At 35.3% G+C, this 19,241-nt stretch overlaps 1 protein-coding gene across 1 annotated transcript in view; it reads left to right on the top strand.

Moving 5' to 3' along the window:
• The window catches only part of Smp_124250 (putative high-affinity cgmp-specific 3,5-cyclic phosphodiesterase), a gene marked incomplete at both ends in the record, with an annotated part of 44,405 nt that overhangs the window by 3,008 nt on the left and 22,156 nt on the right, over nt 1-19,241 (top strand). Inside the window, 2 exons of the mRNA XM_018793088.1 lie at nt 913-1,271; nt 2,533-2,770. Coding sequence (XP_018647635.1) covers nt 913-1,271; nt 2,533-2,770 — 597 coding nt within the window. The remainder of the gene's footprint in view (nt 1-912; nt 1,272-2,532; nt 2,771-19,241) is intronic.

The raw sequence follows: 19,241 nt of genomic DNA, 5'->3' as shown, positions 1-19,241 counted from the left end.
CTCAAATGAACCTGTCAACAGATTAGTATATATTCCAAATGATCTGAGGTCTTAAAAATGTCATAAAACGATCGTATGAAGCTTTAACTAAGGACATTATGAATGCGATTTTCTAACTAAAATATAATATAATTCGTTTGATGAAAATAAGTGCAAATCAGCATAATATATTGAAACAAGTTCTAAGACTTTAATATAAAATTTTATGTCTACTTAAAGTAGTTTCGAATTTCTCTCGCTTCTGGTCTTCAATAACTCATTTTTTAGATTATCTTGTAAATCACATACGACCTCCGAGGAATGCTTTTTAATCTCAAATCCGAATAAACTACCGAAACGAAGTTTTGTCATTAAGAGAATTCGATTAAGGCCCAAAAGCAAATTACTAGTTTTGTATAACTTCTGATGACTCATTTATACGGTAAAGTGGATTTATGGCATACGTCACAGACTGATCTTAGTTAAATAATCATTGAAAAGCAGGAAGCACTAAACAGATATTTTGTCGTAGCATGGGGTTCCCCAGCAATACACATTAAATACCCCATCAGAGATTGAATCCAGGACTTCCAGATTTTGTGAACAGTAATTAGACTAAAGACCGCTGAACCGACAACTAGTGACTCACATGTCCATATTTAGTCAACTTGCGATACTGAGCTACTTTTCAATGTCATTGGTAGGTAGTCTGCTTAACACCAGATATTTTTAAACTCCACTGGTCATGAATTTTCACTGAAACTACCAGAATTATCTCTACATAATTTAGTAGAACTAAGTTTCCTTTTCTTACATATATATATTTCACTAGTTACTAAAGATATAAATACGTTTTATTATTTCATATTAATTATTTAAATCCATTATAACTTGTTTCTTTTCTTATCTTATTTTTCACAATTTCATCTATAGATGTTTAAACGATTAATTCGTTGTCATGTGAAATCATCTCGTACACCACCCAATAAAGATGGTACAAATAATAAAATTCACTTACCAACTAAATGTACTACGTGGTTATTTTCAACCATTTCCTCTTCATCTAAAATCTCAACTACCAGTGACATTGAAGCAAGTAAAAGCACAGAAACTTGTTTAGTAGATAACTCTTCTAAAACAAACAATTGTAATGAAACATGTAATTTAATTAACACTCAACATCCTAATGATAGTCAACGAATCTCTTGCAATCCTTACTGCCCTGATCCGGAAGGTATAAAACTACCTTTTATACATTTCACTAAAGTTAGGAATCAATTTCTAGCTATTCGGTAAGTTATTGCTACATGTTCACATAGTTTTCCTTTTATACGTTTGTGGTAAAACGAATTCTTTAAAAAAAAATTATCTCTGTAATATGTACTTATAATCAATGTCTTCTAAACATCCTCCAGTAATTTAATGGTCTGAACACTTAACTGTTAACCATTTAATCATCTGATAAATCTTTTAAAAACCTGAATATTCTTCCTATCTATAATAAAATGTAAGAGATTTGTAATGATTTATAATAATTCTAATTATTCCACCCACAGTTTACTATTCTTAGGATACGGTTTACTTCTAACAATATCCATAAAAGATTGACTCGATATTAACTAGTTACGAGTGTCAAACCTTAGATGATATGGTTAATAATTATTCTTTAAATGATGATACTTGGTGGACATATACACAGTTGCCTAAATCATAAACATCACATGTGTAACATATAGTTTAACGTTATATGCTTTGTTACATTTTTTTTTAGTCCAAAAGTTAAAAAGTAACTTTGGGGAATAATTTCCTATACTTCATGGATAGCTCTCACACATTAGGTTTCGCTCAAAGCTGAGTGCATGAATCTGTACTTGGTATATGAGTACACGATCGAACTTAACAGAATATATAATGAAGTGACTGGGAAAAATTACTTAAGTCGGTGAATATAAATTATTCGGTGGTTGTGAAATATCAAAAATTAAATGAAGTTAAATTTCTAGATTATTGGATCATGGTTCAGTGGTTGGAAGTTTAATTGTTCCTGCCTGAGACCTGAAGGTCCTGGGTTAGATCCTCAGTGGGGGAGTCGTGGAAATTAATTGTAGAGGAGTCTCATACCGAGACGAAACGACTTTCTCGTTCGTTCAGGTTTCTTACTGTTGTCTAACTTAGATCGGCCTGTGATCTCAATAAAATTCAAAAATCTACACAATCCCTCATACTGCTTAAATTCATTTTGAATACAAGAGTATCCATTGTCTCGATTATTATTCAACAGTCGATCACAAAAACTTCATCAATGTAAATCAATGCTGTTTTTCCTCTATATGAAGGATTTTGCCGTGGTGCGGTGTGGGGTAATTGGTGAATAGAACTGTGGCTTTTCGTACTAAGACAAAAATGTTATCTAATAGTTCCCTTTGGATTTCATTGATTCACCAGATCATAGTAACTAATAATTAATATAAATATTTAACTTTTCAAACTGTTACGTCATAAAATCATGTTTTTTTAAAAAATTTTCATCTTTTTTTGAAACTATCATCATAGATCTCAATCAATATCTTCATCTATAAAAGAACAGTTAAAATCTCATTCATTTAATAATTGGTTATATTCAGATGCTGAATTAATTAATTTTGTTAAATTTATGTTTGTCGATTTAAATCTACCGGAATTATGTCATTTCTCTATTGATACACTTGAAAATTGGATATTTTCAACTTATTCACGATATAACAATGTACCATTTCATAATTTTAAACATGCATTTATGGTAACTCAAATGGTGAGTATTATTATTATCATTACTATTATTATTATTATTATGTCCAATTTGAAGTTTACAAAGAGCTTAGTTTCGGCAGGTTTCAAGAGATTATATTTTAAGTATTAAGTGCTCGGGCGCGAGACTGGTAGGTACTGGGTTCGAATCTCACGAGTGCGGGATCGTGAATGCTCACTGCTGGGGAGTCCCATAATAGCGCGAAACGGCCGTCCAATGCTCCCAGGTTTTCCATGGTGGTCTAGCTCCAATTGACTCATGATTTCAACTATGAAAATACTGAAATCACAAAACCCCTTCAGATTATATCTGTGGTGTATTGTATTACGGATGCGTATACCTATTTACATTCAAATATATACCTATCAACTGTTAGCATTTGTATATATGGTTTACTTCAGTTTGAAAATGAACGATTGTGAAGTAATTTACATATATCATTTTACGCTTTTCAATGTGTATATGGTTGTAGTGGACTTCGGTTTACCTCTTTAGTCAAACCAGATATTATCCCTGATTGAACCAAACAAGTATCTGAAGCGAGTTGTGATTTCATAACTTTCTATTGCTATGGTTGACTGTAAACACTAAAGAAAACCTGTAAGTCGGAACAATACATTCAACTTTACACTCAATGGGCGTAAAATCATTTAGTGTAGCTTTTAACACCCAATATTTGTGTATCAGTTTATATGTTAAGCCCATATGCTTTATTCTAGCTACTGGCCAAGCCAATTCACCTATACATTGAGTCATATTTTGATCTTGGTAATTATTCGTTTATTAACCTTGACTATATTTTTATATGAGCGTATATGTGTACCCTTCGTATCCTATTCATCATATGTCTGTCAATCATTTTTGTCTGATTATAAATATTGAGTAATGCTTGCTCATAGCGTGTTGGCTTCCCAGCCATCTCCACTATGCATCATCTTTGCTTCGCTCGCTTACACTTGCTCATGTGCCCACAGCTTTCTGGTCCGCATCATTCATCAATAAAAATGTAGTTGCCGCTTCCTTTTGCCTTCTGATTTTATACACCGTTAAGATTGGTATAATAACGGTTATCGAAGTGAACTATTGTTGAAGCACGGCACTACAGGTTAAATTAAGTTGGGACCTGAAAATAGTGGTGTTATGTGTTGTGTAATTTAATAAGCTCACTTGACCACGATCGAAACGTTTTCGAATGGAGTAGTCAAGTCCAACATGTGAATGAACCAAACTTTGTTGACGCAGCTACAAGTCAGAATAGGACGTTTTATGAATCGTGCAATTAGTCATTTTTATACGTACGTCATAGATGCATACTCATCACACAAAGTACTCGAAGTTAATCTGGTGGTTATTATCTGATAAAATAACGATTCAACTGCGAATACAGTTAGAAGTATGGGAAGAGATGTCACTTTCTGGTGACACACTGTGGAAGAACACTTTTTTTGAGCGGCCTATAAAACACTCGGTTCTGATATTAGCGACGTGGTGGTGTTGTAGTAGACAGAGACTTGGTGGAAAAAATTAATTTATTTTTTGATGCAAAATTACACAGTGGCTTAGTAAAATATGAAAATCATACATTAAACATATAAATTGCTCACTTTCTTTGCATTGTCCTTTACATACTCCGTTATTCTTCTAGTTCTATTTTTATTTTGACTGCTCTCCGATTTCCTACCTATCCTCTTCATTTCAATCTTCTGCTGCCAGGCATCCCGCTTCCTACTGGTGCTACATAATACTTATCATCTGTTAGCATATGTAGCATACATCACAGTGTAACCCTAGGGCCCAAGAGATAACTGCTTAAGGCCGGTCACTCACGGTCTTTTTATCAAGCCTTTTGTATATTGACTCCATGTATTTAAAAGCTTACCGTGGGCAACGAATATTCATGAAGGTAAGGTGTGCTATCTTCAGGGTCAACCTTTACTGACCCCTCCTTCCATTGTGGGAAGGTAGCATATCTGGAGATGCCAGCTACATGAGGATAATACCTTACTCCCATTATGCCTCTTTACAGTCAACAGTATGATTCCGCCCTTGGACCATGAGTTTATCACCTTTAGTTTTAGCGTTCTCCAGCCGACTTGTCTATATCGTAGGGCCTAGAGAAACGAGTGTCCCAGACAATATAGTTCTATTATGTCAAAATGACAGGCATGGCTGACTACCATGTCAGGGTAGCAGCCACGGTCGATGACAACTGAGTTGGCTTATTGTATATCACTGTATTTTAAGGTAATGGTACTGAACGATGCAGCCTCGAGGGAAAAAATATTGTGTTTTGGTAATACTAGATAAAATTAGGAAGTATGGGTAAATTCTCATTAAGTCAAACCTTACATGCCATACAGATGAAAATGTAGAAATATAAAAAATTACTAGCTAGCTAACTGAATTCGTAATAGTGAAGCACTTTCATGTAATGATACAAAACTGCAACTTAGATAACTGTAAGCTATTTTTCACATCGTCGCCAAATAACGAGACGTTCATTGAATCGTACAACAAGAAAGTGGTTCAATGAAACTATCTATTCCCGTTTATTTCACTACTTTATGTTCCACAACGTAGTTAAGATAACTAGCCAGCTGTAATAATGCTACCATTACTCATCTTTTTATCTTTACACACGGTACATATATATATATATATATATATATTCCTACGTACCAGATGTCTGTTTGTTTGTTCCTGAAATACTATCCTTTTGGTTATGGTAATAATAAGGCTATTAGTGACAGAACAGCAGATGTTTGACGGAAATCCTATAAAGAATATTATAATAGTACTGAAATACTTTTTTTGAACAAGAAACGTAGTATGTCATGGATGTGTGTGTCATTTAGTGAATTAAGTTAATCTATGATCCTTCAGCTATCTAATTAGTTAAGGTTTAACTTGCTAAAATTCACCTGTTCGGTGGTTGAAGGTCACCGTAAGGAAGATTTACTCTACCTAGGTTTCGTGCTAGTTGACACTAGTCAGGAAGTCGTACATGTAATCTTAAAGGGACTGGTGTCGGCTCGAACTCATGTCACCTAGTTTTATTCTTTAAGATGTTGCCACTAAGATATTCAAGCCGTAACTGAAATATTTACAATTGATTAATTGCTGAATGGTGGTCCATCCCGTTAGATTTTCTGCTTACTACTTCAAACCATTTAACACTGGAGCATAATGGAAGCGTTATTGAGTTACATAGACTGGTGACCACACTGTAACTCGGCCGGTGGAATCCGATCATCACTAAAGACTAGACAAATACAATATTCACCTATTCCGAAAATGATGTTAGTTTTAGTCAGAAGGCACTGAGTATTTATTTAATTCTAATGTAGGACCTTTCAGAAGGACAAATCCGCTCTCCCCTTAACTAGGAATTGAATATTTCAATCTTGTGTCGATCGTGTTGCTTTTAGACCATTAATTTAGTATTCACTGTAGTCTACGTTCCTAAATTTAACCGACTCACGATATTATCACCATTAAATGTTATTAGTTTGTGTATTTGCTTCACTTCTGTATTAATCTCACAGTTAATTAATCACAGCTCACTGAAACTTTAGGAAGTCATCTCAAAATTAGTCACTAGTGGCTAAATCAAATGTTCCAAAATGATTTATTTCAGTGGACCCTGTTGTTAGCATATATATATATAACAGAACCCATTATACAATCAATCCATTTTATTGATCCGTTTTTTTCAATCTTTGGATAATTTTCACACTTCATTCTTGACTATGTATGATTTATTTACTAGTGTTTATTGGGGTTCATTCATTAAGATAGTTTGATTTTCAAAGTAGATTTTTCATGTCAATACTTGTCTTGGATCCCATCTTTTATGATATCGTGAAAGTGTGCTGTTCTAGAGCCTTGGTATTTGACAAAACATCTGTCGATGGTCCCATAGTTTTAACTCATCCTCCCACTAATATCAATTTGTTGTAATCACTTTTAAAGTGATCACTGTGTCTTCATGAACATTTTACTATGTATGTTGATGTAGTGGCTAACTTTCAATCACGAAATTACGGGTTCGAACTCTGCTTCATCAATCTGAGTTTTGCCAGCCAACCAGGTAATATCACTAACCCTCCATTCACACAATATAGTCCAATGCTGTGCATATGAACATATGGTTGGTTGTTAAGTTATAATCACTATCTCATTCGTGTGAGTCTTGATTCCTACTTTTTCGTTTCTTTTTCACTTGGTGAAATATGAGAGTATGATGTATGAAGTTTCACTGATACAAAATCTTTATTATTGCTGAACATGAAGAATGATAAATTTGTCCAATGTTAAATTTCTACTATTTATACAAATTCTTTATTCTGGTAATTTTAATTCAATAAAGATTCATTATATTAGACTGCTACACAAAAGGTTTATAGTTATAAAAAAAATGACTTTCATTACTATTCTAATGATTTCCCAGTCTACCAATCGTATTTTTTTTCCTGGAAATGTATAAATCAGAATTTTTTCCATCTTCCTAATAAACATTTATCAGTATACAGGTGTTCATGTAATGCTATTTACATCAAGTCTAGTACTAGTGTGATGTGGGTTACTGATATCCACATAAGTAGTATATGGTGATGGTCAGGCATTGAATGTATTTCAGTAGAAGATCGATAAGGAGAGAACGGGAACGGCACGCAATTGGTACGAAAATGCATGAACAATTATAATCGGAGACTATGGAAGGATATTTACAGAAGAAACAGTCAAATTGAGACAATTGATTGTTATTTTGCAAATTAAGTGTTCACTATATATGGTTGTCATATTTTAATGAGATATTCTGTAATGTTGTGCTGAAATACATTCGATTGTCCCCACCTGTGTTCTTGTTCACTACACTAGATCATCTAAGTAAAATACTACCATATCCATTTTATTTTATGATTCAGAGAAATAATGAAATTAATTCAACTCATGGCCATGTTTTATAGAATTGTTTTCACTCCATAATCATAGTCATGTAGTTAGTATTTAACTTATCGTATCCTTCTAACAGCATTCTAGCTAGCTTATCTTGAAAATATCTATCAATGGAAGAGTGGTGATAGGATAAGTTATCTTGTAGTATCTTGTGTACTGATCTATCGTATGTTACTTTTAAAGCCTGAAACATTCTCGTTTTTGCTGATTTTTACAGATAATGTGATGTATACAAACATTTGAATTGATCCATTTTTTGTGATTTCAATTATCTTTTTTCAAATAGAATTTCCTGTTTTCCTCTGATTTCTCTTTTTTTAAGAATCAATTTTGTTAGCGTGTTGAAGCTGTACTGTCCAGTTGTCTTTTTGTTATTACTTTGTTTTTTTTAATGAGGACTTCAGATGTTTAGATTGTGTTGGGCGTTCGTCCGATTCTGATATTTATATTGAAACCCAACCAATTATTTGAGTGTGGAAATCAACAGTTAGTAGAAAGCTCTTATTGACTAACCCGATCGAAATATATTCATGAACTCGTTCATTAATATAGATACGTATCCCTCGGAAAATAAAGCCAGATTGTCAACCAATATCACGTGTTTCCTTCCCTCCGGAATTTAGGCTAACTATTGATTGATAGCGTACACCTGCCAATACTTCTCATTTATCATTTGGTGTTGAATGGCCCTTTGATTAACCCAGCCTATCAACTTAATATGCTTCTTTCCCCGAAAAAAGATATTAATTTAATAAATCAAAGTATTGATTTCTGAGACTTTAACTAAGCACTGTATTTCCACTCATGTCCTTAATAGATTTGAATTATCCTGTTCTTTAATATTCAGGATTGGATTTCGATTACTTTTTGTTGGTTTGTTTTCATCTTATGAAGACTGACTAAATATGGCCATTTTATTGTACGTCCTATTATAACTTGTGGCCGAGTGGATGCCCAGTTAATGTATGACGTGATAAGACAGTCAATCAGAGAGCAGCGAAGTATCGATTGGAACAATGACACACGGAAACCGTACGAGCAGTCTAGAGTATGTATCGGTCCTGCTTCTGCCTAGCCCAGCTAGTTAAGTCCAGAAGAGCCTCTGCAGTATGAATGATTATATTTCAAACATACTGAGTTTATATACCAATCAAACTGACCACATCGTACCATAAAATAGAAAATAACATGTGTACAAGATTTAGCCAAATGTGGCTGTGAGTAGAGGAGATAGTAATTAATAGACAGGGCATAATTCAGGAATGGTAAATCATATAACAGTGTATAGTTTAAAATAAAGCTTATAATAAGGGGGACACGAATATGAATACTCTAGTTATTTAGCGACCATACGATAAAAATATATGCATAGTATTGGTTCATAAATAGATCCCAAAATTACCATTCATTATTCTTATCGGGGCATAACACGTCCTCCTCCTTTTATTTGAGACACAGAATGTATATATGCCAACAGTGACTGATCGAAATTTAATCTTCAATGTCAAACAAAAGATTAATTTAAACCCTTACCACTAATGGTATAGGCACCACATTTTTTGAACAAGTTGGTGGCTATTTGAACTCAGTAACCAAGTGAATAACATGTACATTTGAAGCGAAAGGTTCTGTGTTCAGTTCTCTGTGTGCACATCCGCGCCAGAACGTAAGTATATCCAGCTTACGAGTTTAAATCATGACGAAATGCACGTTCTTGTCTTTACTGTTAAACACAACCCATGTATATTGACAAAATCTATTTCAACATGTTAAAATTATTTGTTTGCAGCTATGAATAATATGATGTATCTGACATAATCATCATGTTATTAATTTTCGTACTTTCTCTAGTGTAAACCATTCCACTTATCAATTAGTTAATTAGTCACAAGCAACTTGGAACCTGACAAACCACAGAGTGTATATCCCTTCACACGGTTCAGACCGGACGGTCTACTTCTCTAGTTTTTGTCTTGATAGTTTCATATTTTTGTTCTGATGTGTTCAACTTAAATCGATGCACGTGTATCCCACATTTTACGTTATTTATAGCTGACTGACGTCATGTATTCCTCCGGTCAACCATCCCCAAGCCTTTTTTATTCACGTATATTATTCGTTTAATTTTATCAAAAGTATAATATCATCAAAATATTCTCATCTATAGAAATGCTTAAGTTGAATATTTTCTTGAGTCTTCAGCTTGTAAAATTGGTTGATTAAGTGGTTAAAGGATTTAGAGTTTGAACTGGTAGATCACACATGCATACTAAGCTTTATCTACATAGGTTTGAGCAACTAGGCAGTAGATTTATCCTAAATATGGAAATTTATAATTCAAATCCGAATACATAAGTATGTATGTGATAAATGAATTACTACTCTTAGAATCACGCTTATTGTGTAGAGGCTAGTAATCCTATTTAGATGCTTAAACTAAAAGCTATGGAACAGTATTCAAACCTGAAACCTAATAAAATTTACTTAGTATTGTTTGTTTGGATATTCCTATTGATGTTTTAGGACTGCGACTGGTCAGTCTCTAATTGGCATATGTGCATAGTGTGCGTATTGCCTCGATATAGCCTAAATTCACAAGCATTGTAAGCAAAGATGGATAGTGGTTAGCAGTGGAATCCAGTTTGACGCGCGTTTCGTCCTATTTGGGACTCGTCAGATGGATGTACCTGCATCTCAGAGTTGACGTTCACTCTGGGACTCGAATCCAGTACCTTTCGCAGGTACATCCAGCTGACGAGTCCCAAACAGGACGAAACGCGCGTCCTGGATTCCACCACTAGCCACTATCCATCTTTGCTCACTATGCTGAAACCCAATAGTTTAAAAATAAATTCTTAAGCTAGTAATCCATCGGTCCACAATAAATTAAGTATGTATTATTCAGTGATTGTGTTAGAATACAAGCGAAACAGATCCATTGTTTAATGACTATTAATAGATGACTTTTATATTCTGTTCTAGGTCGTGTCTATATTGCTTGGATATAAAAAAGAGATATAAAGAGAAATTGTTATTTCTCAAAGAAAAGTTTTGACAAAATTAATTTATCATGAGACAACTTAAGAAATCACCATTTATTATCAATCATATAAATGTAAATAAATGGAATTTATGTGTATAAATGTTTTTAATTAACGCCACTATGACAACGTGATAGCTAAGTAAGATATGCAAAGATATTTTTCAAACTCTGTTAAAGCAGATTTTGATAAGTGTGTTTATTTGAATTATATAGTAACGATGTTAAAGACTGCAAATGATCAGTCTCTTTTAGTATATGTGCACTATGAGTGGACTACCTCATCATTGCCATTAATTTAGAGTTGAATAGTAGGTATCAGTGAAATCCAGAACGCGTGTTTAGTCCTATTGGCGATTCACCAGCCTGATGTACCCATATCCCACTGTTGATATTCATCCCAGGACTCGAAACCAATACCTCTCTCTTCAAACTCCAGATTCGTTATCGATTAGTGAGACTATAATTTATGGATCACCCAATCAAATTTAGCATAGTAGGCCTTGGATTTTGGCACAAAATTCATTCGTCCATTTGGCTAAATAGCGTTTCGGCATTTTAGCTGTTGCTAGTTCGTGATGAAAACCTTAAATCTAACTCTTAACCCTAACCATCAACTGTAAATCATATTCCTAATTCTTTACACTTGCTTATAGCCTCCATTTAAACATCCTAGTAAGTAGGTGGACATTCTCAAGGTCACTTTAACGTCGCTCAAAGGTCGTCCATAAATTACAGTCTCCCATATCAATTTATTTGCTAAGTCTAGATAGCCGCTAGCATGTACATCCAGTTGATTATTCCTAGATGAGATGAAATGCACGTCATGAACTCTACTGTTAGACACTATCAAACTCTGCTCAGTGTTTAGTAACGTTTCAGTACTTTCTATACACACAGTTTACATTTGTCTGTATATCTTGTCATTGAAATCAATAGGTTTTAATTTCAATCAGAGAAATTAATGGAGATTTTTCTTAACATATCATATCTTAAATTCATTTAGTATTGTTTGTTTGAATCTTCCCATCGATGTGTTAGGACTGCAACTGGTCAGTCTAAAATAGGACGAAACGCGCGTCCTGGATTCCACTGCTAGCCACTATTTATCTTTGCTTACAATATCATATCTTAGATCACAATCTAATTTATTTTTCTTTCTATTAGGTGTAAAGAGCTAAGTTATAAAAAAGATGCCCGATAATGACTTGATTGACTTTTATAGTAGGCGAAAGTTTGACAGTGGCTATCTACTACATATCATATCATCCACATTATTTAAAACCATAGTTAGGGAGGAATCAATGTTTACCATTCTAACAGGAAATAAACTATCCATTTCAAGAGTTTCTTAGTTTTTTTGTTTTATAATCATTATTTTGATAGTATCTTCTTATCGTTCGACTATCTTTTACCGTTTCTTTATTCCCAACTTCATTGGAGTTCAGTGATCCTTAAGTTTAATTTCACTGCATCTATTTCAGTTTTGGGAACTTAATGATATCATCATTAGCGAAAAAATAAAAAATCTGTATTTGGTGTATAAATAGGTTACTTTGCCGACTTTAACAAGCCTAGAAAATGTATTAGTTTCAAATTAGAATTGTAAGAATATGACATGTTTAAATTTATTATATGCAATGTATTTCTACAGTTTCTTATTTGGCATTTAACCTTCCTTACTATAAACTGTTATGCCCTTCGCTTGTTCAGCATTTCCTAATCATGATACTGTAGTGAACACAAATACCAATGGGGACAACCAGATGTATTACAACACAAAATCACAGAACATTTTAGTCAAATCAGAGAACCAAACAGTAAATACTTAATTTGGAAAATATCAATCAAACTTGACTGTTCCTTCATCTCCATACCAATTGCTTTCTGTTTCTGTTCTTCCCTTCTCTATTTTCTCAATCTTCTGCTAACAGATATTCTATTATTGACTCACGATACATAATACTTATGTCGATATAAGTAGCAAACACCACAATACTTCACTTGACTCTTACGAAATTAAAACAAGAATTCAAAATAAACAGTATAAATTCTGATAAACCAAAAACACAACAAAGACACAGTAAAACATTAAATATGAATAATATATTTGTAAAATCTCAGCGAATGAATTTAAAGTAAATCCAACGTTTCGCCTGGCAATCTGGTCCAAGCTTTTTCAAGGAAACGTTAGATTTACTTCAACTTCATTCGCTGAGATTTTACATGTATATTATTTCTATTTAATGTCGTACATCAACTCGGCGCCCAAATACTGTGAAACTATTCGCTCTAATTTAGACGAAAGTTCTTATATAAAAGACACAATAGTTGAAATATTTAAGTTTATATTGTATAAAGTTTATATATTTACACAATAATCTTGTAACATCTTCTTGAATCATCCACTAATATTATTTAGTTGAAAAAATGAACTCATCTATGTATTCCGTGATTTTCTATTTGACCACAGATGTCTTAGAAATATTGCTCACATCTGCTGGGATCACCGGGTTAGTAACAGTGAGGTTAGACGCAGGGTATTAGGGAATGATGGTAAATCAATTGATGAGGTCATGAATCTTCATCGACTGAGATGGTTAGGCCACGTGTTACGTATGCCTGAACACCGATTACCACGAAGCGCAATGCTGACTAGTATTGGGAATGATTGGAAGAGAGTTAGGGGCGGTCAAACCAAAACGTGACATCAGTGCTTGAAGTCACTAACTTCTAGTCTGAGCCATGTTGGTAGATGCAGACTACTTGGTTGTGGTCCGCGTGACTATCGTAACCAATGGTTGGAGACTCTGTGTGACATGGCTCAGAGTCGATCACCATGCCGTAGGTGTATACACTCTTTATCTTCCCTTAAACCTTAAGATTAAAATTGCTTCATAACTTTCTTCCTTCCTGTACTATATCCTTATATACAACCTATAATTTATATACTACCACCACTAAATTAACTACTATGAATCCGGTGTTGATCTTGTTGTGCTAATGAGTGAGGTGTGGCAACTTAGACCGATGCATATATGTGCCTGGTCCTGCGTTGTAGCTGACTGACTGACTGACTGATTCCGTGATTTAAGCCTATTAATCAGTTAGGATATTATCCTTCTAACAGAAACTATTATATAATTTCAATCTATTATCGTCTAATATAAGATAATATTACATTATATTATAGCATGATATATAGATATATATTAATGTGTTTTAATCAAAGTATCCTTTTTTTTCCCCGACATATTTCGTTTTTTTTTAATTCTAATGAAATAATAAATGTGATCTGTCGTGTTTCATTCAAAAATATTGATACATAATGGAAATGATTCGATTTTATCATTTAAAAGTTTCTAACATTCATAATGTCTATTATCTTTTGTTTGTTTGTTTGTTGTTGTTGTTTTGTTACTATGTTCACCGCCTATTCGAAATCGTCCTCTATACACATCATCATTTAGTTAAAATTAAATAATAATAATAGTGATAATACACTAATCAATTCTATACGTGCTTACCATTTTTATTAATAACTATGAACACGACAAGATGTAATGTGTTAAGAATTGAGAGAAATAGAGAGAGAGAGAGGGAATTGTAATTCATTTATATTAGGTTGATAATCATTTTATTAGCTAGACAGTTTGATTTAATTCATTTATTGTATCTATATGAATGTACTTATGTAACGATAAGTGAATTGTTTTGTCTTGTCAACACTTTGAAGTTATTTTAATGAACTAACTGCAAATATCTTATTTGTTCACTATGGTTCAGAATTATTAGATACGCCAAATTTAATCTATTGTTTGTTTCTCATATCTCATAATATAAGTAATATAACATAAAAATAGTGCATGTCTGAAATGATCCAAGTTGTAATTTTCTCATGAATATGATTCTCAAAGTTCCAAATGACAAGTAATTCTTAGGAGATTGTTGTGTTCAGTAGCTTGATTTAGTTACTAGATACCCACAGTACGAATGAGAAGAGTGAAATGAGTGGGGTTTTATTATTTATTTGAACACATAAATATTGGTACGAAGGGGTACCAAATACATATGCGCCACACAAATCTTATTTGATTTATGTGAGGGCTGTGATACTGCCCGGGTGTCCAAACCGAAGCATGTGGTTTTGTTAGGGGGCCACACCCGAAGCCTTTGACTTTAAGATCTGATCCACAAGGCAGTGGAGCATCGTAAGGAGATGCAGTTCCATGGTAGTCGGTGACCAACGATTGGTTCATACGCCATTTGTTCCTTCAGGATACTGGAGCCAGCCCATGTGCACCATCGGTTTGGAATCAGGGTTTTCCAACTCCCCTAGGTGAACTTTCCATATCCACCAACCCGGTTAAAGCGTCGGACATTCGCTTTTCGTCCTGTCCACTTCGTAGACAACACCGATGCCACGAGAAGGTAGTGAGTAGGACTTCCCTGACAGAGGCTATATACGCGTGGCCATATGAGAGCATTTGGAGAGGGAGAGCTGACTTTCCCCACTCTCGGCCGTACCAGGGCCTTACCAGGGATAAATTGCTAAACTGAATCATAATGTACACAAATTTTAGGTGTATGTATATACGATTATCATTCTAACATAAACGGGGAAATGTAGGCTAGTGAGGTCTTGACTAAGTGCTTGACCGAATCCATTTATTAACAGCTTACTTCAGCTCTAATTTCTGGCGTAGATTTTAACCTTGAAATAGCGTGTGTGCACAGAGAGCAGTTCATTTTCAGTATCGTGCTAGATAATTACTCTATAAATTTCCATATATATTCGCTGTAGCGAACGAGAACTCATGTACGGAAGACCAACTTATTGTTTAATACAAAATTACAGAATTTCCTGATAAAATATGAAAATCTTACTTTAAATACTTCATTTGTACATTCTCAATGAATTGTTTATCACATACTTCATCGTTCCTCCATTTCTGTCGTTATCACAGCTACGACTTGTTTACATTTCTTTTCTCTTCAATTTAATTCTTTTTAACCTTCTGCTGCCGGGCACCCAACTTCTGATCTGTGTCGCATACTACTTATGTCGACAGATATAAGTAACATATACCACAACACATGCACATGCTTTCACCATATTATCGTCACTGGCAACTGAAATGTTCTGTTTTTTGTTCATTCATCCTCTGGAAATTAATGAATCATTTTTAATAAGCCTGAATTCATGTTGTGGATTTTTTTTGCTAATTTGTAATTCATTCATTTGAATCGTGTAGCAGTATTTAACATAGCAAATAACAGTACATATGCACAATATCAACTAAATAGCTTTCGACAGAAAGTTGGATAAATAAAAGAGTTTTTAAATTGCAAGCTAAAAGAAATTCACTTATTACATTGAGCAACAGGTTTCACTTACAAAATCCCAAGATGCTTTTAGTTAAGTGACCGAAATGTATATATATTTATTTTTTTTCTTCGATGAAACTGACATTTACTAACACTGATCTTCAGTGTTTACACTATCACTTTGTCAATGAGATGAGTACAAATGTGCATGCTTTTCCACTGTAGGTCTATATGTGTTATACTGACTGTAAATGTTTTTGAGTTGAGATTTGAACTGGTACGTAAAAAACGCTTTCTTATAAAATGTAAGTTGACCACGGAATACGAACACTTTATTTGGAAATATTTTCTGACTGTAAAACTTATTTTCTGTCGATTAGCAAATAAAATTTAGTCATTCCTGGATATTTTGAAGAGTTCATCCAGGCTGTTATCAGATTGGTGTCTATCTGAATATCATGTTTAGTTACCTGAATATCAATCAACAGAGTTAGATAATAACTAGCAATTGAATACAGGATGCACGTTTCATCCTATCAAACAAACCATATATATGAATTATAGTTCAAATACTCTAAAATACTCATGACCTCGTAAAAAAATGTATTCTTAAACACTGAAATCTGATGTCCAGATTCCAATAAGATTTTTTGTATATGTATAGTAAAGAAATGAGTTTTGTAAAGTTTCTCAAGTTTTTTTCAGTTGACAAATTTTACTTAAATTTAAGCATCATTTTCTAAAAATATACTTTAAAATATCGTGTTTCTCTATGAAATAATCTCGAAATAACCGCAGTTTACCTCCACTCAACTCAAATTTATTAGTTGAAATCATGAGTCAATCGAAGCTAGACCACCATGGAAAACCTGGAAGCACTGGACAGCCGTTTCGTCCTACTATGGGACTCCTCAGCAGTGCGCATCCACGATCCTGCCTCGCGAGTGAGATTCGAACTCAGGACCTACCAGTCTCGAGAAATCTCCACAAACCCCCCTTCTGATTATAATCATATACTCACTAGTGACTGACTTCAAGATACATTGTCCTGCGAGTTCTAGTGGGAAGCAGTGACCAGTGGAGTTCAACCACGTCTGTTGTGAGATAACAACTCACTGAAGAAAATTGGTGAACGGTTGCTCAAATTTTGTGGATTGGTTGAAGTTAGACACTAACACCGTTGAATGCCGGCCCAGTGGTCTATCGGTTAATTGCTCTGCCTCGAGACTGGTAGGTCCGGGGTTCGAATCCCGCTCACGAGGCGGGATCGTGGATGCGCACTGCTGAGGAGTCCCATAGTAGGACGAAACGGCTGTCCATTGCTTCCAGGTTTTCGATGGTGGTCTAGCTTCAATTGACTCATGATTTCAACTATTAAAAGAAATACTGAAATCTCCACAAAAACCTCTTCTGATCAACTTTATTACATTATCAGTCAGTCACTTAATCAAAAGGAACGTAGAACCTCCTATTTATGTACATTAGCTTAAGTTATCACATCAAATCAATACAACCAAATAAAAATTATCAAGACAAATGTCAGAGTAACAGAACTAATCTCGACCGTTGCTGCTACCTTGACGTGGTGATCGGGCTTGCCTATCGTGATGAAGCAATTGAGCTATGCTGGCTGTAACAATCGTTCCGCAAGGTACTACCATGCCAGACAGGTCGGTTGAAGAGCGGTAAGACTAAAAGCAGCAATCCCAAGGTCCGAAGGCGAAGTCGTACTGCCGACTGTACAGAGGTGTGACGGCAGTAAGGTGTTTCCTTCAGACAACCAGCATGACAGCGATGCTGCCTCCCCACAAGGAGGGGTGGGGTTAGAAAAGGTCGACCCTAAAAATGCACACCTCGCCTTATCCCACGGATTTCCGTCTCCGGCGGTAAGGTCCTTTGAAGAACGGAGCTAACACGTCAAAAATCCCCCACAAAAAGGCCGTGCGTGACCGGCCTCAAGCAGTTGTCCCTTGGGCACTGCGGTCACGCTCCCAGGTCGTTAAGACCAACACTAATCCAACTTCTTTTTCAGGTCCCTCAAGAAATACCCTTCCACGGTGTGGGCAGCCGGTAAGTGATATTAGCCCTCATACCCGTAACAACACACGAGACCAAGTTGGTCACTTTCAAATCCTTCCTACTCCTAATAACTCTCTTATCTCCACGACTAACCCTTCTCACGTCCTTTTATCACCTCGCACCGCTAGGGCAAACGATTCAAGTACACGGAACGTTATTCCTGGTCTCCTGAAACCACGCTCTAAACTACATATAGGAACTTTTAATGTCCGAACATTGTGCCAAATAGGACAACAGGCTTCCTTAGCTAGGACTCTAGAATCTTACACCATCGATGTGTGCTGCGTCTCCGAAACGCGCATACAAGATCCGAGTAGTGTCATTCATTTGACTTCACCTAATCAAAATAAAGAACCATCTCGACACACGCTTCGTGTATCTGGAAGCCCTGATGCTGCTTCCCGTTGCCTCGCTGGAGTGGGTATAGCATTAAGTCCTAGGGCAGAACTAGCTCTTTTAGACTGGATCCCAGTAGACAGTCGTCTATGCGCTGTCCGACTAAACGGATCAGTAAGGACTCGGAAAGATAGGGAAACTCGTCGTTGCCTCTTCGTTGTCTCTGCCTACTCTCCCACTGACTGCAGCTCAGACGATATAAAAGATGAGTTTTACAGGAAACTTTCTGACCTTCTCCGAAAAGCTAGGCGTTCTGATGTAGTAATAGTGGCTGGTGACTTTAATGCTCAAGTAGGTAAGCTAAGTGAAAGGGAAAGGCACCTGGGTGGATCTTATGGTGTCGTGGCTAAAAGAACAGATAATGGCGACCGTCTGTTGCAGCTGTGCTCAGATAACCGCCTATTTCTTGCAAATACTAACTTTAAGCATAAGGAAAAACATCTTTTGACATGGCGACCCCCGAATTCGTCCCAACGTTGGACCCAATTAGATCACATTGCTATCAGCCACCGATGGAGGGGCTCGATAGAAGACTGTCGCTCATTCTGGAGCAAATGTTTAGATTCAGATCATGCTCTAGTGCGAGCATGTATCTGTCTGCGTCTTACTGGACGTAGGAAAGACACTTCAGGGAAGCCCTCTAAGGGTTCTACTTAATGATAAGCAAGCTAA

This window comes from Schistosoma mansoni, chromosome 1, assembly GCF_000237925.1.
Source record: "Schistosoma mansoni strain Puerto Rico chromosome 1, complete genome".
NCBI classification, from domain to species: Eukaryota; Metazoa; Platyhelminthes; class Trematoda; order Strigeidida; family Schistosomatidae; genus Schistosoma; species Schistosoma mansoni.
The sequence above is the reverse complement of the archived record's forward strand: the minus strand, read 5'-3'. Positions and strand labels throughout refer to the sequence as shown.